At 39.1% G+C, this 24,163-nt stretch overlaps 2 protein-coding genes across 3 annotated transcripts in view; one reads left to right on the forward strand and one right to left on the reverse strand.

The window, feature by feature from the left end:
* Positions 1-1,244: 1,244 nt before the first annotated feature.
* Positions 1,245-15,308, forward strand: esr1 (estrogen receptor 1). Its single transcript, XM_074685623.1, has 9 exons — positions 1,245-1,901; positions 2,765-2,991; positions 5,025-5,141; positions 5,629-5,804; positions 7,196-7,349; positions 9,679-9,817; positions 11,912-12,045; positions 12,553-12,736; positions 13,978-15,308. Exons 1-9 carry the CDS (start codon positions 1,471-1,473, stop codon positions 14,276-14,278), a joined length of 1,863 nt encoding a protein of 620 aa, XP_074541724.1. The 5' UTR covers positions 1,245-1,470; the 3' UTR covers positions 14,279-15,308.
* A 1,911-nt stretch (positions 15,309-17,219) lies between these two features.
* Positions 17,220-24,163, reverse strand: part of syne1a (spectrin repeat containing, nuclear envelope 1a) — a 220,262-nt gene continuing 213,318 nt past the window's right edge. For both annotated transcript variants that reach the window (XM_074685622.1, XM_074685621.1), the window contains exons 144-147: positions 23,793-24,062; positions 23,615-23,704; positions 21,290-21,348; positions 17,220-18,423 (exon numbers count right to left, since the gene is read on the reverse strand). In XM_074685622.1, coding sequence (XP_074541723.1) covers positions 18,135-18,423; positions 21,290-21,348; positions 23,615-23,704; positions 23,793-24,062 — 708 coding nt within the window. In that variant the 3' untranslated portion in view covers positions 17,220-18,134. The remainder of the gene's footprint in view (positions 18,424-21,289; positions 21,349-23,614; positions 23,705-23,792; positions 24,063-24,163) is intronic.

Raw genomic sequence — 24,163 nt, forward strand, 5'->3', positions numbered from 1 at the left:
GGAGGAAAAAATCACCACGAAAAACAGGAAAAAAAGTTTTCTGAAAACAGAAAAAAAATTACACATAAAAACCCAAAATAATTATAACAAAAAACAAACCAATAAAAAATATTAATCAGAAAAACAAAATTAATTACCACAAAAAAATTACTCATAAAAACAGAAATAATTATAACAAAAAACAAACCAATAAAAAAAATAATAATCAGAAAAACAAAATTAATTACCATAAAAAACAAACCAAATAATAAACTACTCTGAAAAACCTGAGATGTTTTTTTCTTCAAGTGAATGCAATACGCTTCCGTAGGTTTCCATACTTTAACAAACTGTTTTCTTTTCCCTCTGACGACTTTTTAAATTTTGTTTTCTCCACTTTGACATTTGATCGCAGCAGAAAAAGACCCTTGGCATCACAAACACGATTCTCTGTAACTCCATTTGCTTCACTACTCTTCCTCTTTCCTCTCATGTTTAATTACAGCGCTCTGCTTCATGACCTCGTGAGTAATGATTAACCGGTACATGGTTTCTGTCCTCTACTGTATCTCATTCAGTGTTGATGAGTTTAACTTTGAAACTGAGATTTTGATGTAAAAAGATGAAAACGATGAATCAGATCCTCATCCAGGGTGGATAAAACTGATATTTGGGTCAGAGATGAGAAAAAACAGAAAGTTTGTGATTGTGCAACATCTGGCTGTTGGAATGAGATGTGACCTGCTCTGTTTGCCGTGTTATGGTGACCTGGCACCAAAAAGCATTGTGGGTATTGATTCGGCTGCATCTTAAATTTGTTTATCCTTTTTTTTTTCCAACCTGTCGCATCGCTTCAATCGGCCCACAGATAGGAGAGTCAGGGAGGCGATGAGGAGCAGAGACCCCAGCAGACAGGAGGAGGATCCATGTGCAGGAGGTGATCGGTGCATCCTGTCGTACGGTCTGTGTGTGAGCCCACTGTCCCAGTGTTTCCACGCTGATTTGATTTGTCAAAGCGTCTCAGGTGTATTTAATAATCTGGCCACAAATAGAGACTCGTACGTCACGCTGTGTTTCAGCGCAGTGATGGTTGTTTTCTGTCTGCGGGGACCAGCTGCAGCCAGTAAAAGCTTTTCATTGTCATGAAATGAAACCTGAGCAGGGAGAGTTTTACAGTCAAGTACAGGAAAGTTATTTGGGAATCTGTATCTCCCTGAGCCAGCCCCCCGCCCTCCCACACACGGGCTGGGAGTCAGAGGACAGGAGGGGAGAGGAGGGAGAATGTGTGAGGAGGCTGGGAGGAGTCTGTTGGAGGCAGACCAGGGCAGAGGGACTGGACGATCGTGGACCCTCAGAGTCTCCTGCCGGGCTCTGTTGGAAACGGACCAGAGGGAGAGCAGGGAGGAGGGGGGCAGCACTCGTCTCCACTCCCCCCTCCCAGCAAATGAGCGCGCAGGTCTGAGCCATGCTGCATATCAGCGCTGAGCTGTGATGTTGCTCAGGCAGAGCCCGGAGCAGAGCAGGCAGACCTGTGGACCGGCACTCAGACCCAGGACCAGCTCAGACCTGGAGACCCTGTCCCCACAGCACCCCTCTCCTCCGCTGCGCGCCCCCCTCGGTGGCGACATGTACCCTGAAGAGAGCCGAGGATCCGGCGGGGTGGGCGCTGTGGACTTCCTGGAAGGGACCTACGACTACGCCGCCCCCACCCCGGCCCCGACTCCTCTGTACAGCCTCTCCGCCCCGGGGTACTACTCGGCTGCTCTGGACTCCCACGGACAGCCCTCAGACAGCAGCGTCCAGTCCCTGGGCAGCGGGCCCTCCAGCCCCCTGGTGTTCGTGCCCTCCAGCCCCAGACTCAGCCCCTTCATGCACCTGCCCGGACACCACTACCTGGAGACCAGCTCCACGCCCGTCTACAGGTGAGGAGGCACAGCTTGTCCACGCCACTGTGTCAGGTGGCATCAGGTGTTTGATCTGAGGTAAAAAATAAATTTACTATAAACTTAAAAAGCTTTTTAAAAAGCTCTTTTTAGGGTCTGATTGTTTGAGGAGTTTGTTTTTAGACTTAAAGTTAGAAACATGTGAATTTGAGGGAGATCCCAGCTCCAGCTCTTGGATCAGATTGTTTGTTGACTTCTGTTTGTCCTCTGGTCATTATTTAACTGATAACAGCAGGGCGATCAACAGATCAATACCCCTTAAAGATAAGTTTTTCACTGTGGCTCCTGAGTTTTCTGAGATATAACTGAACTATAAAGTCATTAAACTCTGACTTTATTCCTCATTTTTAAATTTACTGAAACTTTTATGTTTCTCAGGAAGATTTTACCTCCTAACTTAAACTAAAGCATTGATATTTGTACATATAAAGCTGTAATAAACAAAATGTAATTCTATGAATACATTGTTTTTTAATCTCTTGCTTTATAGAAAACATTTCCATTATCGGTGCAGAAAGGATCAGGCTTTGCCCTGGTTTCTAATTCCAGAGATTAAGGACTTTGTGGAGGACCTTGAGGAGGGAACAATACGTAATAACAACAGCAGCACAGATTGTTTCAGGTGGAAAATAGAGCTTTGCTTTTGTCTCCAGCTCCAACCAAAAGAGGAAGTGAAATGCAAATGAGCAGCGTCGGCTCTGACTTAGTGTCTCAAAGCCTCTCTGGGAGGTTTCTGCATGTTTTAGAGCAGCACAGCAGATTGTGGTGTGTGTTTTTTACTGTCAGTGTGTTTATCCCAGAGGGAGTGTGTGAGTTACTGAACAGTTCAAACCCTGTGGCAGGTCCGGCGTCTCGTCCAGTCAGCAGAGCATTTCCAGAGAGGAGCACTGTGGCACCAGCGACGAGTCGTACGGCATGGGGGAGTCAGGGGCCGGAGCTGCTGCCGGGTGCTTCGAGATGGCCAAAGAGATGCGTTACTGCGCCGTGTGCAGCGACTACGCCTCCGGGTACCACTACGGGGTGTGGTCCTGTGAGGGCTGCAAGGCCTTCTTCAAGAGGAGCATCCAGGGTAGGGCTTTAAGTTTTCACCCTCTCTATGGAGTTATACCCACACTTCACCAGCTCACGGTCACTTTAAGAAAGTAGTTTGGTAAAATGAAAACAAGAACAACGTTTTTTAACTGTTTCTGTTTCAAAATTTAATATTATGAAAAATTGAAACAGAGAGAAACAAATCACTGAGCTGTATCAATATGAGCAACAAACTGAATGTTTATTTTGATTTACATCTAAAGAACAAAAACAAACTGCAAAATGTTTTAAAAAGTAAACCATTTTTTAAACTTATTTTTTTCTTTTTGAAATACAGATACAATGATGATAATAATGATAAGAAATTAAAAAAAGAGCAAGTTTATCCATACTTCAAATTTACACACACATGAAACCCAAAAATAAATTATAATTATGTGAATAATATGTAAATAAAATGATTAAAAAAATTATTTATGTATATAAAACCAACTTCTTTTTATTTGTTTTTTCTTTTTTAAATACAGATACAATAATGAAAATAATGATAATAAATTAATAAATTAATAAATTTACAAAACACCAGTTTATCCATACTTCAAATGTACACACACATCTTCACACATAAAATATAGTAAATATGTAAATAATTTGAAAATAAAATAATTATTTATTTAAACATAAACTTAATTTATTTTTATTTGTTTTTTTTTCTTTTTCAAATACCGATACAATAATAATAATAATGATAATAAATAAATCAATAAATTAAATTTACACACATCTTCACACAAAAAGAAATAATAAATATATGAATAATTTCTAAATAAAATAAATAAATAAATAATATATATAATAATTTTTTTTCTTTCTTTTTTAAATACCGATACAATTATAATAATAATAATGATAATAAATTAATAAATCGATTTATAAATAAACAGAAAGCAAGTTTATGCATACTTTAAATTTACAAACACATATACACACAAAAAGAAATAATAAATATGTGAATAATTTGCAAATAAAATAATAATTTTATATATATATATATATATATATATATATATATATATATATATATATATATATCTTTATTTATTTATCTAATTGAATTTCATTTATATATATATATATATATATATATATATATATATATATATATATATATATGAAATTCAATTAGATAAATAAATAAATAAAATCAATAAGTTTTTGAAAAAGTCAGATATGACTTGGAGGATGTTGTAGTGAACTATTTTTATCTCAACATTGAAAAGAAAGACATTAATTGGGCTAATAAGAAGAGAAAATAATGAATTATCCTCTTAAAACCCAGAGTCCACATATGTGGACATTACATTTCTGCCTTTCTGAACCTAGATACTTCATTTTGTAATACTTTGACCCATTAGCCACATTCAGGGACACTGCCCACGTCATCTTTAGGTGATATCACAACACTACACCTATTTTAGTAAAAAACAACATATTAAAGTGCATTAACACTGATAAAAAACAACTCAAAGAGAACTCATAACACAAATAATTTAACTTCCTGTACAAAGACCAAGCTTAGTTTTTATGTTTTACTGATCCCAAAGAGCAAGGTGAATTAAAAATGCATACCAGACAAAAGCTCAGGTCTGAGGAGGTTAAAACCTCATATCACAGAGTTTTAATGAAGGGAGAAAATATGTGATCAAATGTTTTTATTCTCTTTTTTAAAACCCTTTTCCTGTTTGCACATCTTTGATAAAGAACAGTGTACATGTTCCCCGTGCTGCTGCCTCTGTGTGCAGATAAAAAGCCTCATCTGCTCCGGCTGGCTTAGTCATGTCCTGGGTTTGATGCTTCAGCATATTGATAAGTCCTCACAGGGAGGCTGGTCTTAAAGGAACCAATAGTCTCCATGGAGATGACAAAACCAAGATGCCATTTTTTAATTTTCTCCATCTCAGATCCATTTAAAATTGGGAATAGAGTGTTCCTGGCAACTAAATAACCTAAACATGAAGCGAACACTGGCGTATGGGGGAGCTTGAAGTAATAGGTTTTCTTCCCTTTCAGGTCACAATGACTATATGTGCCCTGCAACCAATCAGTGCACTATTGACAGGAATCGAAGGAAGAGCTGCCAGGCTTGTCGCCTCAGGAAGTGTTACGAAGTGGGCATGATGAAGGGAGGTGGGTAGAGAAGCAACACCGAGCACATTTTCTAGGATCTGGAGGCTAATCTCTTCTTCATGTTTTATTTCCACTGGTTTCAGTCAGTCCGTCGTGTTTTCAGTTCCCTCTTGGTTAAACTGTTTCTGGTTTGACAAATGTACAGACTAATTATCTCACAATCAGAGTCTGTTTCTGAGGAGATTGGCACACATGTGAGAAAGCTGCTGGGAGCAGATAAGCTTGAGACTAACTTTAACGCGACCTTGGAGTGATTTCCTTTTTAAGGAGTACATCTACTGATTAAAAACACACCCACGGTTTTGTTTTCATACTTCTTGAGTCAGCCAGGCATCCTTACAATCTGAACCACTGAACTTTTGGTATGAAGCCATGTGTGAGTCATAAAAATAAAGACCTAATGAGTTCAGTGTTTTTGTTTTTCATGCAGATTTGTTGCTTTTGTTTATCTGCACTGTTTTCTATTAATTCCTTGTTTGTGGTCAAGGTGTGCGTAAGGACAGGGGGCGTGTTTTACGGCGTGACAAAAGGCGGACTTGTACGAGTGATAAGGATAAGGGCTCTAAGGAGCGGGAGCAGAGAACAGCGCCCCCTCAGGGCAGGAGGAAACACAGCAACAGTATGGGAGGAAAATCCCCAGTGATCAGCATGCCTCCTGACCAGGTGAGAAAGATCGCTATCAGGGTCCGTTTCTTTCTCATTATTCTGCCTTGTCTTTGAGCTCTTTAGCTTTGCAAACACCTCATATTTGGCCAAAAATAAAATACAAAAATTTACTCCTAACATACCAAAATTCTCTCTCTAGCGCCACCTAGGCAAACTAACACAGCTCGTAATAGGAGTGGGAATATCGTAGAGAGCTCAAACCAACATCAAAATGTTTGTCTCATGGAGACAAACAAATCACAAACAGACACCCCTGACCTACCTGAGACAGAGAACCAGCAAATTCCTCAAAAAAATTGTGATTCTTTTTTTTTTATTTCAATTTTCTCATATGTTTTCGTGTTCTTTAAAGATTTTGCATTTTTTTTTTTTGCAAATTTTTGAATTTTTTGCGAGTTTCAATTTTTTGGGATTTCTGAATTTTTTTGCAAATTATTTAAATTCCATGTTTCTAGAATTTGATATTTTAAGAATTTCCTGTAAATTTTGCAAAACTTTGAAATTATAATTCTATTTTTTTTTTCAATTTATTACATTTAAGCGAATTTTTAAAATTTTAAATTTTGCAAATCTATTTAATTTGTATTACAAATTGATGATTTTTTCCCCAAAAAATGCAAAATTATTAAAATAAAAAATCTAAGACATCACATACAATTTTAAAATCACAAAAAACTTAGATGATTAGTCACTAGAGTTTTACTATGATTACTATTTTTATCAGTTTCTTGTCTTTATTGTGAAGATAAATGGATTTTGTGGCTCCTGAGAAAGTAAAAGTTGCAGACCCCTGTCCTAGGCCATAAATGGTATCCACTTGAAATTTGCTCAGTTAACAGAGTGGACCCTGCTTTACAGAAAAAGGATTTTTTTTGTTACTCAAACAGTTTTTGAATGACAAGCCCTCAAAGTCGGTGAACCCCAAAGAAGCCCTTTCAGCTCCCCTCATTAGAATGAATGGGAGAGGAGGATCCAGCTCCACACAAGCTGCGGCAGTTAGGCCTCTACACAAGAAAGTAAAAGTGATACAGCTTTAAAAATGTCATGGATGGATTCCTGACAAAATTTACTGCAAAAATATCTGGTTTCTAGAGAGATCTGGCCAAACTATGGCATCTATGAGGAGACGTTTTAAAGTTTAGTCAGTTTCTCTCCTGAGAGGGCAGCAGTTGGTGATGATGTCACACTAGTTGAGAGCTTCCGTTCAGCTGGTCATGTGACTCATTTAGGCGGGAAAATGGAATGTGTAACAGACACACATTATAAAGGAATGAAACCTTGACAGTGGAGGTCATTGTTGTGAAAGTTGACAGCAGGCATTGAGTTGTTGTGACTTGTTGTTGATGTTGATGTGTTTGTTAACATGAAGTTCATTGACTGTTTCTCAGGTGCTCCTCCTGCTCCAGGGAGCTGAGCCTCCCATCCTGTGCTCCCGTCAGAAGCTGAGCAGACCCTACACCGAGGTCACCATGATGACCCTGCTCACCAGCATGGCCGACAGGGAGCTGGTCCACATGATCGCCTGGGCCAAGAAGCTTCCAGGTACGGCTTTGGCTGATACTTAGACTATGGTATTTGTTTTCCTCCCACTGCAGAGCGGGAACATGGCTGAACACCGTCTCAGGTGATCAGTCACAGTGACTCTGTCAGACGTTGAGAGAGTTACAGAGCAGTTTTTAAAATATTTTTTGATATAATTTGATTTTTCTTCATTTTTCTTTCTGACTATGTGAAGGAAATGTTGTTTATGGATCATTTGCATCGTTTGTTTTTAACCCTTTGCTGCCAGATCTCCTATAAAAGTTTTTCAATGAATATATTTTTAGGCATTTTGACTTTTACTGATTGGGGCCACAAAGACATAGCAAAAAGTTGATGCTGGGAGTTGAACCAGAAACCATTGCAGCATGACAACAGCCACTGTGTATGGTGTGTGCACTTGTTAATAGAAACTGAAGAATAGTTTGATGAACGGTTGATTGATTAAAGGTGAAGTGATGAGACTGGTCCAGTTTTAATCACTTCCACTGATTAATTCTCTCAAACTTGATTATTACTTTGTGAAAAAAACAGGTTTTATCACTGATTTGTTTCCTCTTGTTTAATACAACACGTTATTTTAGTTCAATAAGACTTTAAATAACTCATGAACCTGAAATAATCATTAGCATCAACGTTTGAGCTTCTCTTCAACATTCAATCACACAGATGATCAGTGTGCAGAGGTTTTAGCACATGTTTGTTTGTTTGTTTGTTTGTGTGACTGCTAAGGAAACAGCAAAGTGATGGGACGCCTCTCTAGTAAAGACACACACGCACACGCTTACATGCACACGCTCGCACACACAGCAGCAGAGCCATTACAGTGATGGTAATTGCAGTCATCACCTTTGAGAGGATTGTTTGACCAATCTGCCGGCCCCCCCACAGAGCCTAACTGCAGCACAGGACACATCACCCTTTAGCACACACTGACAACAGCTTCTCTGAGTGAGTAAACCCTGATTCAAAGGTATTACAACCTCCATGCGTCACTGAAAGCCGTAAGACCCACAGTTTTAATTGCTGAGGGTCCGAAACACAAGACAGCGGCGGCACAATGGGAACGAATTGGCTGTAATTACGTATGAATTGAGACAGCTGAGTGCCAGCGATAAGGCGTCTTATGAGGGCGCAGAGATCACAGAGTGTTTAGTTTCAGTAGTTATCCCCTGTCAGGAAACAAGGACGGGCTTATTTTTGTTTTTATGAGTGGGCAGGAAGGTTCACAGAAAACACTTTATCTGTGTGAGTGTTAATATTCCACAGCACAGCCATTAACACCCACTAACACCCACAGCTGGAAATCATTAGCACTGATATAACACCTCAGGTTTTTATTTTTTAACATGTGTGGATTTTTTCTTGAGTCAAAATAGAAACTTTAGCAAAGATTAAAAATGACATCCAGAGTTTTTAATTTAATTGAATATATTTTGTTTTATTTTTTTAATTATCATTTTTATTGACATTTTTATAACATCACAATGCAAACACAAAAAACACAACTTAAGTGTCTCTAAATAAAATAAGACAAAAAGAGAAATAAAAATATAAAAATATAGAAATAATAAAAATATAGTAATAGTAACAATAATAACACTTATAACAATAATAATAATAATTATAATAATAATAATAATAATAAAATAATTATAATTATATTTATAATGATAATGATAATAACAATAATAATTATAATAATAGTTTTAACACTTATAACAATAATGATATTAATATTATTAATAATAATAATGATGATGATGATAATAATAATAATAATAATAATAATAATAATAATAATAATAATAATAATAATAATAATAATAATAAAAAATAAATACATAAATAACAAATAAAAAATAAATAACAAATGAATAAATAATTTAATACAGTTACAGATGATGTTAAGGCAAACATTACAAGACGGGACCCCAAGAATCTTCCCATTTATATCAACATTTTAATTGTTAATTCACAATTTCTTCTTGTGTGTCACTGAGGAAAAGTCCTGCAACTAGTTTCTGAGTTGTGGTGTAGCTGGGGTCTTCCAGTCTTTTAAAATGATCTTTTTCTACCACCATGCCCATCAAGAGAGCTTTTATGTGGATATAAGAGGAAATACAGAGTCCTCTGAAGGTCCAAAGAGAGCCAAGTTTCTGTCAGAAAGAAGAGACCTCTGATTAACACCTGAGAAGAAAAAGAAAAAAAATGACATCCAGTTCACTCACAACTTGTAAAATTATCCAACAGAAAAAACAATATTATTTTTCATGCAGAAAAACACTCGTTGAATAACAAATGTTCATTTTTTATTGTTTTTGTTTCTCAGGTTTTCTCCAGCTGACCCTCCACGACCAGGTGCAGCTCCTGGAGAGCTCCTGGCTGGAGGTGCTGATGATCGGCCTCATCTGGAGGTCCATCCACTGCCCGGGGAAGCTCATCTTCGCCCAGGACCTCATCCTGGACCGGTACTCACGATTCCTCCTGACTTCTCTGAGACACCCTCCCACCTTTTCTCCCCCTCGTCTCCTCTTTTCTCTCACTTTCACACTGATTTTAGGAGCGACACATAAGCAAAGTAGATTTTCCATTTTACACCTCGCCAGCTTTTGTGCCATCCCAACACGCCCATCAGAGAGTGAAAGACTAATTATCTGCTCCCCGTGGCGAGGAGAGCACCTAAAAACACCCTCTCCATCATTACAGAGCTGAGCTAACAACCAGGACCCAGATTTAATCAGAGCCTCAATGCAAGGAATGGTAGAAAAGGAGGAAGGACGAGGAGAGAGGAGCAGAAGAGGAGCGCTCAGTGATGAGCAGAGGGGAAATAGAGGTGCAGGGAGGCATGGTTGTTGTCTGCTTTTGCAGGCACAGCCTGTTCTCTCCTCTGCCCCTTTTTCAAAGTAAACAAGCTCAGCAAACTGCAGCATCTACATCAGAGAGGAGGGGAGCAGGAGGGGAGGGGGGAGGCAGACAGACGGAGCTTTTACCCTCTGATGTGTCTGATGGTCCCATTTGATTCAGAAGTGTATTACAGAGTATTATCTCTACAGCCTGCTCCTCCAATGACTGTCCCTCACAATTGGACATGATGACTAAAACGCTGTGGGTCAGGGTTGACACATTCCCTTGGCTCGGTGCTGTCCGACTTTATCTTGCTCTCCGACCACTGATAATATCCATCTTTCCGTCACTTCCCAGCGATGCCGATCAATGGAGTGTAGCAGTGATTCAGTCATTAGGTGTTTACCTGTCCACTCTTTGGAGAAAGTCAGGTTCACTGCAGCTCAGAGTTCAGACTCTTCTTGTGCTGCTGAGCTTTATAAAGATACAAACCCACTTCTATAAAAGATAAACCTGTTGATTAGAAGATTATATTTGAGGGTTTTCTCTGATAAAAGTACAAAAACAAGTCAGGTGCTGAAATAAAAAAAAAAATCAGTGACGTCTTTAAAAGATGCTTTAGAGACCGGCTGATTGTTTAATCAGTGTTATAATTACTAACACACTGCTATGCAGTACAATATGCTATGTTCCAATATGTTGCATAGTGTTATATTACATTATGTTACATTGTGTTGTGTTATGACACAATACTGTTGTTACATTTTGTTGTTTCATTAAGCTTTTAATAAGCTATGTAACGTTATGTTATATAACATTTATAGCGTTATGTAAGTGACTTTATGTTACGTTACTTTACGTTATGTAACATTTCGTTTCTCTGTGTTACTTCACTTTACTTTATGCTTCGTCTCTGTGCACTTTGTCGCTTTATTGTGTTTTTTAACATTGTAACTTTATTTCATGTTACTTCATGTTTTGTCACTTTTGTCGCTGTTATGCTACGTTATGCTAAATTATGTCATGTGACTTTTTGTCACTTTATTTTACTTCACTTTATGTGATAATACTAATTACGCAACTTTACTTTACTTTATGCTACTTTACGTAACTTTACGTTACTTAACGTTACTTTACGTTACTTTACGCTACTTAACGCTACTTTAAGCTACTTAACACTACTTTACATTAAGTTACTTTGCATTATGTTACGCTTCTTGATTCTTTAAGCGACTTTACGTGACTTTACATTACTTGACGGTACATTACGCTACTTGAAGTTAATTTACGTTACATTAACATCACTTAACGTTACTTGACATTACGTTACTTCACATGAATTTGCATTACTTGACATTACTTTATGCTACTCTACGCTACTTTACATTACTTGACGTTAAATTATGCTACTAGGAGTTAATTTACATTACTTTACGTTACTTTACGTTACTTTACATTACTTAACGTCACTTAACCTCATGTTACATAATGGTACCTTGTGTTAGTAATGTTATTTAAGTTATGTAATGTTGTGTTATGTTATGTTACTTTATGTTAAATTTGATTGTTTCTTTACATTACATCACTTTATGATATGTTGCTTTATGCTGCATTTTGTTGTGTTCCATGAAGTTGTTACTTTACGTTACGTCACTTTTTGTCACTTTATGTTACCTCATGCTACATTTCGTTTTGTTTCCTCTTCTTTTCGTTTCCAGGAATGAAGGTGACTGTGTGGAGGGCATGGCAGAGATCTTCGACATGCTTCTGGCCACGACTTCCCGCTTCCGCATGCTGAAACTGAAGCCTGAGGAGTTTGTGTGTCTCAAAGCGATCGTCCTGCTCAACTCTGGTGAGGCTGCCTGTGTGTGTAGGAGTGTGTGTTATGGTTTTAGCTAACGCTCTGCGTCACTGACACTTTAAACAAAGCGCTCTGGTTAATATGAAGCTGTTTTTCTCGATTCCTGGTCTTATCTGTTTTAAAGTAAGCCCTGAACAGTGTCAGACTCCACCTGCAGACGTGTGGCTCTAAATGATACTGAGGCTCATAACAGAGTGTCCTGAAAAGCCTGCACCATCAGTTAACCTGATAACTGTTGCTATGACTACATGAGACAGCACAGAGGGCTCAGTGTTTTCTATATGTGAACCTGGAATAGGAGCGGGATGACTCTGCAGGCACAGCTGTAGGAGTAGGACAGACCCTGGATCTCTGCGTGGGCTCCTGTAATTAAAGCTGTAGTGTTTTTCAGTGAGTCAGGTTCCTGAGCATCACTCAGCTCGATGTGGACCAGATGTTTGTAAAGTTTGCTCCAGTTTGAGTTTATTTGTTAAACTCTGGGATCTTTTCCTCCTTCAGGGGCCTTCTCTTTCTGCACCGGCACCATGGAGCCGCTCCACGACAGCGCGGCCGTGCAGGATATGCTCGACATTATCACAGACGCTCTCATCCATCACATCAGCCAATCAGGTTGCTCGGCTCACCAGCAGTCCAGGCGACAGGCCCAGCTGCTCCTCCTGCTGTCCCACATCAGGCACATGAGGTGAAATGAAACGAGTTAAAGTCGTGTTTGTTTTCAGGTTAAAAACCCTCAAACATCCACCTCTCCAGGCCTCAGGGGAGAAACAGGGACACTTTGATTTAACAGGTTAATGCTTCAAAACAGGGATAGTCAGGATCCTCGCAATGAGGTAGGGACACCTTCTGGCAAGCTGTTGTACTTCATCTGTTTCTTTTTTCTTCTTCTTCTTTTTCTCCGCTCTTTGAGTCCTTGTTTTGCCCTAAAAATGCTCAAAAACTCACCAAAATCAGCACACACCTCAGATTTGGCCAAAAATTCAACATAATACAAAAGCCCCATCATACCGAAATGTGCTCTCTAGTGCCACCTAGGCACTGTAAAACAGCTTTCAATGGCAGTAGGAATGATGTAGAGAGATCAAACCAACATCAAAATGTTCGTCTCATTAAGACGCACAAAATATATGCAGACGCCCCTGACCTATCCCAAACAGGAAGCCAGCAATTTGCTTTCAAAATATAATTTGGCCGAATTTTGGGTCTCAAACAAAAAAGATCTACTCCTAAGCCATAAATGGTATTAGCTTGAAATTTGCTCAGATGACAGAGTGGACCATGCTTTACAAAAGCTGTGTATGAATTTGTTGTTTCTAAAACGGTTTTTGAATGACAAGCCCTCAAAGTCGGTGAACCCCAAAGAAGCCCTTTCGGCTTCTCCTATTAGAATGAATGGGAGAGGAGGATCCAGCTCCACACAAGCTGCCACAGTTAGGCCTCTACACAAAAAAATCAAAGTGGTACAGCTTTAAAAATGTCATGGATGGATTCCTCACACAATTTACTACATAAATATCTGATTTTTAGAGAGATTTGGTCAAAATTGTGGCATCTATGAGGAGACGTTTCTAGAACTTCAGACAGTTTCACCCCTGAGAGGGCAGCAGTTGGTGATGATGTCACAATGATTGAGAGTTCCGTGCAGCTGGTCATGTGACTCACTGAAGGCGGGAAAATGGAACGTGTTAGACACACACATTATGAAGGGATGAAACTTTTCACTCATTTCAGAAGCGAAAATAACTCTGAGGCAAACAGAAACATCATTTAATCAGAACACACTCTGGAGGAAGTTTCACTTATTTTTTTAGCAGATGTTTTATAATGGTGATGATTTAAATATTAACCAGAGTCTCTGAGAGGTTTAAAGCTGCTGAGCTTCACTCATTAACACAGTGACTCATGAACTGTTCACTCTCCCTGCAGCAACAAAGGCATGGAGCACCTCTACAGCATGAAGTGTAAGAACAAGGTTCCTCTGTACGACCTGCTGCTGGAGATGCTGGACGCCCACCGCCTCCACCGCCCCGACAGACCCGCAGAGTCCTGGTCCCAGACCGATGGAGAGCCCGCATACAGCAGCTCTGCAACCACCACCAACGACAGCAACAACAACAGCTCCTCAGCTGGGTCCAGAGCCGGACATGAGGGCCCCAACAAACCGCCCACGGGTCCCGGCGTCCTGCAGTACGGAGGCTCCCGCTCCGACTGCACACACGTCCTATGAGGGCGGAGCCTAACCAGCTGCAGTGAAGGTCTGAGGGGTTTTTATAGATGACGCATGGAGAGAAAAGTAAAATATCATCGATTTTATGAGATAATTATTTATAAATTAAGTTTCTTTCTCTCCAGCTGCTGAAGGGAGTCACTCCCTCTGCACGACGTGAGCTTCAACGCAGCCAATCTGTCTCCTCGCACAGCTTACTGTTTCCTGTGCTCCGCCTAAATCAGCTGATTTTACTTTTTGTTGGCCTCAACCAAAGTGCACTTCAGCTCCTGGGCATTATTGTACTTTAGCATGAGCACATGCTAAATCTGACGGCATTGTGTTTCTCCTACAGGTAGCATCATTTCATGCTACGTATGATGAAGCCAAACTAAAGTATCATTGATTTTCTGGAGGTTTGACGCACAGTTTTAAATTAGATTTAAAAAAATTTAAAGTTAGAGATCTTGGTTTCTGAGTCTGACCGGCTTACCGTGACATTCACAGCTTCACTCTTCATTCGCTGTAAAAGCTCTCGGTGTAAAATCGCCTTCGTTCCTGCGCTTTCCTGCACCAAAGTTATTCGTTGAGATTTGTGTTTTTGTGTTCATTCACAGACTGAGTTAAACACCTTCAGCATCACTTTTCAAAGACTTACCTCCAATTCCTCTCACTGACACTTTTTCTGTGCCTGAAGCCAAAACTGTAAGAGCGCCCCCTGCTGACAAACAAATCACAGGACGACGTAAAAACCAAAAACACACGTCAGTAACTTTTTCTCAAAGCAGGAAGTTGTTGTTTGGCTGATTTATGTGAAACAGTCCAGCTGCAGACCTCCACTTTCAGCCATTAGAGGGAAGTGACATCAGGAAATGAAGTAAATTTCAAAATAAGAGTTGCCTTTAAAGTTAAACTTCCTGTTTTTTCTGCATTCTGATCACCTTGGTTTGGTTAACCTGATTCCTCGATAGAGTTAAACTGAAAACAGTAAATGTATAAAATGCAGGTTGTTATTAACACAAAATGATTTGGTAGGCCCCCTTGTGGTGAAATGATCTCGACTGTTTTTATTTTCTCCATTGTTTCAGTATCAGATTCATGATCTACAGCTTTGAACAGATTCACTGAGCCTTACTTTTACAAATGCTGAGGTAAACATAGGGATGTGTATCGATAACCGGTCCTTGCTAACATATATGGGAGAATGCATTTATATGCTAGCAGTTAGCATACATCGATAAAACTTTGGTCTGAAACTAGAATTTTAACTTTTATCAGAAAAACATGCAACATCAAAATACTAACAGGTAAATGTTTTCAGACCATAGCCTGTATATAGAGTGGACAGCGTGGCTCCTCCATTCATCATTGTACGGTTTTGAAGCCAAAATTCCTCCGTCACAGGCGCAGCCATTGTAGCGTTTTTTTTTTTCTTTTGAGAGTCTAATCACTTCCTGACTCTACCTCCAGACATATTTTACAGTCCCTGAAAAAAATACACGAGAACGGCAGCTGTTAATCATCATTAAACGTTACGTAAAACCTCGTTTTTAACCTCTTATAACTAATGAAACAAAACTTTTCAGAAAAAAGAGGACTTGGATACAAGACAGCCAAATGATATCTTCAAAACACCACAACAATCAGACGTGAGAAACATTTCTACCAGGTGGATTAGTTTTTTAAAGTTTGACCACAGCCCATCTGGAATGACTGGGGAGATGGATTTTTGAACTATACTGCAGCCAGCCACCAGGGGGAGCAGTTTTAGTGGAGACCTCACTCCGAGCCGAGCAAGATGACGTCCATTTTTTTTACAGTCAATGATTCAGACAGAAAGAGGGAAGAAAAGTGACATGCTGTTACCACTATGAGACACTAGATGGCGTACTTCAGTCAATAACATATAACAAATGACACATCTACGTCACATGATGTGAGATTTTTACTTATTTCTATTTAATTATGTCCAATGATATCCAGACCCATCAACTTATTACATATTTATTTAAGTGTAAACTCGTTTTGCACTTCATTAAATGCTATTTTTTTAATTTCACATCCTGGTGTCACTTCCTTCTGACAGTGGAGGTCTGCAGCTGAACCCCTCTTGATTTATGTGTTAAAGTTTAGTCTTGATAAGTTGTTTAATAAGGCTAGAGTGATAAACTTTTCTCGAGATGTGAGTCTTTTACAAATTTTGTGGTGCTGATTTAAGTTTCGATTCTTCAATAATTCGATTTTTTTTCCATTTAAAGTTTGCTTTAACACCAGACCATGTAAAAAAAAGTTAAATGATGATGATGATGATATTTACAGACTATATCAAGAGCCATATTTACCCATAAAATGCATATCATGTGAGTCAGGGAGAAACATGTCGCCCTCTGCTGGAGAAAAGTGGGAACTTCTTTCCAATCCAGTTTATATCCAAAGACTGAAATGAAGGGTTAAAATTTGAACAAAAAATGTTTTTTTTTTCTTTTAAGAAAGAATCCTGATTTCATTATTGTAAAAAAAGTCCAGATACATCTGTGAATTGATTTTCCTACCCAGTGTGCTCATATTTTGGCTTCACTTCCTGTAAAGAGAGATGAATGCACACCATCCATACTTACATACAGTGATCCATCATTTTTGTTTTGAGTGTTTCTGATCTAAATCAAAGCCATTCAGAAATATTTCCTGCCTTACATTTTTCTCCAGGGTTTAACCCTGACGTTAATAACTTCACCGGCTCCCTGTGAGCAGAGGTCTCTGTCACTCAGTGCAGTTTGTTCAGTGTTTGACCGTGTGAATGTAAACCTGGCCTTTCCTCTGTGCCGCCTCAAACACGGAGCTACAGCTCGTCTTTCTCTGTCGTGTCTGTGACGACTGCACAAGCATCTGTGTCTGAAAATAAAAGCTTTGATTGGAGAAATGTGTGAATTTTCTCTGACACACACACAGGAAACACACACACAGGTAAATATGTTAGGTTTTATTATTCGCAAAGAGTATTCTTCATGAAGTCGGCATTAGCAAACTGTACATACATAAATAACCATTTTTCATATTTCATCATTTTTTTACAGATTCTGTTTCGGCGCGGTGACTCGGGCGTCTCATCCCCGCAGAATAATCATCGCAGTTATTACAAAGCACAAATATCTCAGGTCACAGCTGATTTTACTAAAACACTACGAGTGATTGTTTCGCTTCTTAAAAGCCGGGGTCTTTAAGTGCATGCTCAAACTGAAGGATAAAAAAATAACTGCCTGTATTCAAAGGAAGTCAGATACAAATCAGTTTTTTAAAGGAGGGAGCGCTCGTCTGTGAGTGAATGAGCGCCCCCTGTGGGTTAAATACTGAAACAGGAGGAGTCGCCGCGTGTGGCTGGACGGCTTCGGTGCGGTACCTTCGACAGCGCTCACGTCAGTTCACCTTTAAATCCTCAGCTCGCACGCTGCACGCCGACACACAGCCTCCCACACTCAGGGGGGCGCTGTAGCTTCATCAGACGACCAATCCATGGACTGATTGAACTCTAAATAAATAGTAGCAGCACTGGATGTCATGGACAAAAAGCACAGTGGACTTTGGCTCCCAACATACAGGATATAAATAGTGCTTTCATTGATTCACAGGTTCCTCCAGAAACCTTCAAAATAAAACACGTTTAAGTTAAAACGTTAAGTTTTTGGACAGGAAGGCGAGGGGAGGCGCTCCAGGTGGAGTCTGTTCATCCTGGAGGGTGTGTGTAAAGGGTGGAGGAGGAGGGAGGAGCCTTCATGGCGCTCCAGTTGGCGGTTTCAGGGCACAGGGTGAGGAGGAGACATTCACAGGAGTCAGTGGCGTCCTTGGCAAAGCAGGAAGTGGATTCCCCCCTCGTCGCGTCTCATATGGGCGGAGGTCCGTTGGTGTAGCGCAGCATGGGGTGGAAGGAGCGGGCGAAGTTGTTGGCGTGGTGGCAGCTGTAGTCCTCCTGCGTCATGGGCACCAGGCAGGCCAGGCCGATGAGGAGCAGGAGGAGCAGCTGGACGGGGAGCGCGGCCCGGAGGACGCGGTGAAGGAAGGACGGACGTTTAGGGGAGGAAGAGGAGGAGGAGGAGGAGGAGGAGGAGACGCTTTCCGGGAGGTCAGAATGGGAGGAAACGCAGCCAGCGACGCCTGGGGATCTGCTGCGGCTGCAGGAAGACACAGAGACGGGTCAGAGCGGCGGAGAGGAGCCGACCAATCAGGATTCACAACCCACCTCTGTCATCAAACTCACATGAAACACAAGTTTTTATTTTCTAAAGTTAAAGATCTCTGAGCTCAGACTGGTTCAAGTTGATGTTCAAACTCTGCACTGCAAAAAATCTGAGATATCATCAAGTGTTTTTCTCTTATTTTAGTAGAAAATGTCTTTTTAGACTAAATCTGAGCCACAGTCACCTGAGCAGTGACAAAAAATGTCTTTATTTCCCCTTATGTTATTATTAATAATATAAAAAAATAATATATATATATATATATACAAAAATAAGTATTTATTATTATAAATAATAAAATAATTATTATTTATCATTAAATAAATTTATAATTAACTTAAAAAAAAATTAAGAAACTTAAAAAAAAAAATTATATTAATTTCCCCCTATAGGACTTATAAAGGTACATCTTATCTTATATTAATGTATCTTTATTTTGTTTTTATTACAAAAATAAGGTCAAAATTTCTTGTTATTACTAAAAAAAAAATATGTCTTTATCTCCCCTTATATTATTATTAATATTATTATTTATTTAAAAATATATATTTTAGTATTTATCATTATAAATAATAATAATTATTATTTTTTATTACATACATTTATAATTTACTTTAAAAATTAATAAATAATTAACCTTATTTTTAATTTTAATTTCCCCCCGATGGACAAATAAAGGTATTTCTTATCTTATCTTTACTTATCTTTATTTTGTTCTTATTACAAAAATAAGGTCTAAATTTCTTGTAATTAGTAAAAAAAAATCTGCTAATGGAAAAAGAGAAAAGGTATTTTTATCAAGACATTATTCTAGTTTCAAGCAAATTTTCAAGCCAATTTTTTTCTTTCCACCAGCAGATTTTTTTTACTTCTTACAAACAATTCAGACCTCATTTTGTCTTTTAATAACTTAAAATAAGACATTTTATCTGAACTGGTCAGGTAAATGTGGCTCAGATTGAGTCTAAAAAGAAATTTTCTACTGAAAATAAAACAAAAACAATTGATAAGATTTCTGCTTTTTGCAGTGTAGTAACATTAGTAGTGATGATCAGCTGAGTTTAGGGAGGTAATTTACACATAAGCAGAACATAAAGGTTATTTTAGATGAAGCATCTCTTGAAAATGTTATCTAAAACTTAATCACCAGGAAAAAAATGATAGATTAATAAATGATGATTCAGTACAGGTGTAGCCAACCTGTGGCTCTTTGATCCATTCATAAAAAAAACATACACAGTTATGAGTAGTGGTGTGTCGATCAATCTAAACTATATACATATGATGCCAACGTTGGGATCAGTTGGTATGGATACTTAAGTTTCAGTTTCTCTTCTCTAATATGAATTGAAACACACAAACACAGTAAATCTCGCTTTAAAAATTGGAAATGTTTTGCTTTTCATTCTATGTCATTTCGTTTATGTGTGAGAGGAAGTGTGTTTGTAAGACCACGTGTGTGACGTGGCTCTCTGTCGTACCGTGGTCATTTTTGTGGCTCTTGGTCTCAGACTGGTCGGCCACCCCTGATTCAGTAAATCTGAATCTGCTCTAATGTCACAGTTATGAGAGTTTGATGTGGTTTTTACTTTAATTTGGTTTGAAAAGTGGTGATTTTCTGACTTTTTATGTAACAAACGAGACTAAATGATGCAGAAAATCCCTCCTCTCTGACGGTTTCATGTGGTTTCGATCACAGAAGTTTTTGCAAACACTGGTTTCAAAACGTTCAGTAAAAGAAGAGAAACTTCTTTCCAACAACAGAAAAAGCCAAAGTGCAGCAGAAACATTCAAACAGGAGAAAAGTTAGAGAGAAAACACACACACTGACAGAGACTAATCTACACACACACACACACATGTACAGAAACAGGCGCTCAGAGACAGCAGGCTCGGCGCTCTGGCTTCAGTGTGTGAGAGTTCAATGTCACGTCTCATCCAAACACACGCAGGAGCCAAACGCCTCCCTGGAGGTTTCCACTCCCACAGCCCAGAGCCTGGAGGAGGAAACGGAGAGATCTCACTGAGACCGTCCCCGCAGAGGCCGCAGGAGGGTCAGACACGTCCGTCCCCTGCTCCTCACGGCCTCTACAGCACGGGGTCTCAGAGGAGCCTGCTCCTCGTTTAACAGACGCCATCAGAAAAACACAGACATCACCGCCACAAACACACAAACTCATGGAAGTCAGAGAAAGTTTGAAAAATGAGAAATTTAGAGAAAAAACAAAAAGGGGAAAAAAAGGGTTAAGATAAGAGGAGAAATGAGCAGGAGTTATTACATCACTTCCTGCTTTAACCATGAGCAGAAAAAAAACAAACGTGAGAAAGAAACAGAGGAGGGGGCTCAGAGAGGCCACCTAGTGGGCGAGGACGGTACTACAGTCACTCTGAGGAAGGAGGGGCAGAAACAAACAGAAAAGATGTGAGCAGGTGATGACGCCATTCAACAAGCAGCAGGAGCAGCAGGAGCGCAGCAGCAGCAGGAGCGCAGCAGAGAGAAGCAGTGAAATCAAACATTTAAAGGAGAAGAGGAGCAGCCTGATGGAGGCCGCTCCCCCCTCGTTTAAGAGCTGGCAACAGGTCTCTAGAGGGCGGGAGGATCATGGAACGTGGGTCAAAGCCTGAAACCGGATCAGTCAAAGAGTCTGAAGCAATCAACGCTTCCCTGACGCCTGGTTTCCTCTACAGAGGCTGTGATTGGCTGATTCTATGATGATGCGTTAGTTTGTTAAAATCAGGCTGGCTGTCAGGCCTCTGTTCCATCATCGTCCCGTGTTTCTAGAGTCCAGCGTTGAGGTACCTGTGGCGCGGGCCGCTCTCAGGGCGTCCGGGGTGGGCCTGACTACTTTTGCCTCGGGGCTGAACCACGCAATGAGCAGGGGGGGGTAAAAGAAAGAAAAAATGTTTCAGTCAAAGGCAAACAAAGACCAAGCTTCAGATGAGAGGAAAACAAACCAAAAACAAACAAAGAGCCGAAACTCGGCTACGAGAGGAATCATCGTCAAACAAAGAGCGGCAACAGAACCGATGACGAGTGATCGACTTTCAGGACCAAGAAATCTGGCTTCTCAAACTCAAACCTGGAGAGTTATTAAAAATTAAATCATTAACCGGCTCATAAAACAAGAGGAATGTGTTTCTCTACATTTTAAATACAAACAAACCAGAAAGCGTTCACTGTGAAATGAAAAGCCAGGATTTCTTGTAAACTCTGGGCAGGTCAACGTGATGGGCAGCAAAACATTTCAAACAGGGAGGGCAGCAAAAAATCAATAAAAGAGGGAATTAATCTATCAAATCAAAATCAAAGAGGTGTCAGAGAGGATTATTATAAGACTTCTACAGGGAACAGACTTTAGACCATCTGTGAGCAGGGTGACCAGGAGCTGACATCCACATGAGCAGGGCTCAAAAAACCTTCACTGTCAGAGGAGACGATTAACCTCAGCTGGATTAAAGTCATTCAGGAGAAAAGAAATCTGCTTTATCTTCACAATAAAGGCTATAAAGTGGATACAATTCTATACATGTGAAAACTCGTCTTAACTGTAAGGCTGTTGAATTTATGAATTAGTACATCTGATGTCTAAGTTTTATATATATAAAAATATATATATATATATATATATATATATATATATATATATATATATATATATATATATATATATATATATATATATATATATATATATATATATATTATTTGGCTTTAAAGAAAATGTAAAAAAAAAAAGAAAAAAAAAGAAGAAAGAAAAAAAATGTCATTAATTTTAAAGTTTTTAAAATCTTGAAAAGTTTTTAAAATAAAAAAATAAATAAAAAAAACCATAAATATTTTATAAAATTAAAAAAAAAAAAAAAAATTGAAAAAAAGAAATGTAGGAATTTCAGAAAATTTCAGGGATTTCAAAAAATTATAAGATGAAAAAAGTGCAAAAATTTTCAAAATAAAAAGAAATGTAATAATTTGCAACTTAAAAAATTGTGAAAAATGAAAAGGTTGAAGATCAAAACATTGCAAAAATGAGGTTGATTTTTAAAATTAAAAAAAAATTGTGAATATTAAAAAAATAGTTATTTCAAAAATTTGCGAAATTTTAGCAGTTTTTAAAGAATACTTAAATTTGATATCATTTATAGATGCTGACCTCACATTTTAAACAATGTCTATCTGACTCTAAACCTGAGACCAAACTTGTATGAAAACAATTTGTTTGGTTACACATAGTTTGTACATTTGCGCTTTTTTTCTGCATTTTCTGCTCTAATGAAATTTTCCAATTCCCAAGACAAGTGAATACATTTGTCACAGAAAAAATGATCCTCATTTAAACTAAAAAAAAATCTACTTGTCAAATTAAAATGTTGCCATGCTCTATTTTAAACCAATTTAAAAATATAAAAATTAAAAGAAAAGTTCAGGGTGGGCTTGGGACCTTTGGGGCCACCCCTAACGTTGCCCCTGCTGTATAAAATTAGAGTATCAGCTCTTTTTTATTCTTTTAAATTTTTTTCGGGAAACAAAAAGGCAAAATGTATTAACTTTCTGTCGTTTCTTGAAGGTTTTACATCATGATGTGTGTCACTTCTCATCGTTCTCACACTGCAAAAAACTGAACTTTTATCAAGTGTTTTTGTCTTTTTTTATTATAAAATGTCATTTCAGACTTAATCTGAGCCACATTCACCTGAGCAGTCCAGAAAAATTTCTGATTTCAAGCTATTTAAAGACAAATTGTCTGAATTGTTTTAACAAGTAAATAATCTGCCAATGGAAGAAGAGAAAAGTTTCTTGTATTAAGATATTTTTCCAGTTTTAAGACAATTTCAGAGAAAATTTCTCTTGTTCCATTGGCAGATTTTTTTTAACTATAAGAAATCAATTTTTACTTAAAATGAGACAAAAACACTTGATTAAATGTCAGATTTTTACAGTGCACCTCCTTCAGCTGATGAAAGTGGTGTTTTCAGAGAAAAGCAGGAGCAGGATCGTGGTCTCAGTTTGTGGGACGTCCTGCAGGAAGTGAACACCTGGTCACCCTGACTCTGAGGGGGGGGTTAGGATCTGTGATACAGCAGAGTGTCTACTCCCCCTGCTGGACGACATGAGAGAGGACATTACCAATCGTTTCCGACTCTGGACGGACGCCGCTGTCACAGGAGCAGCTGATCCACAGGTTTCCACGCCACCAGCAGGGGGCAGTACACCATCCTGAAAACCAGTCAGAGCAGCAGCAGTCAGTAAAACATCAGACCTGAGTGAAACTCCTCTGACTCTGAACCATCCGGCGCTTTCTGACCTGCTGGTCTGCAGCCTCCAGCCTCCTCTCCAGACCCTCCAGGTCCGAGCTGACCTCCCTCAGGAGCAGCCTCAGCCTGTTCAGGATCACGTGCACCTTCTCCTGAGCCTCCAGACGCTCGCTGCCCTGATCCCAGACCTGCTCCGAGACCGGCTCCGAGACCGGCTGCAGCGTCACCGTCTGCGGCTTGGTATTGACCAGCAGCTGGGCCGAGAGCTCCTGCAGAGACGAGACTTTGTGCTGCGAGTCCAGCAGCTCGCGCTTGATTTGCTGAAAGAAGAGGGCGAGGAATCAGGAAAAAGACGTTCATCTGACCATTTTGAGCAGCTTTATTTATGACGACAAATCTTTGAGACAGTTTCCTGAAACTC

Source organism: Halichoeres trimaculatus, unplaced genomic scaffold, assembly GCF_033239565.1.
Source record: "Halichoeres trimaculatus isolate MK-OKI-2021-1 unplaced genomic scaffold, fHalTri1.1 fHalTri1_scaffold_13, whole genome shotgun sequence".
Classification (NCBI taxonomy): Eukaryota; Metazoa; Chordata; class Actinopteri; order Labriformes; family Labridae; genus Halichoeres; species Halichoeres trimaculatus.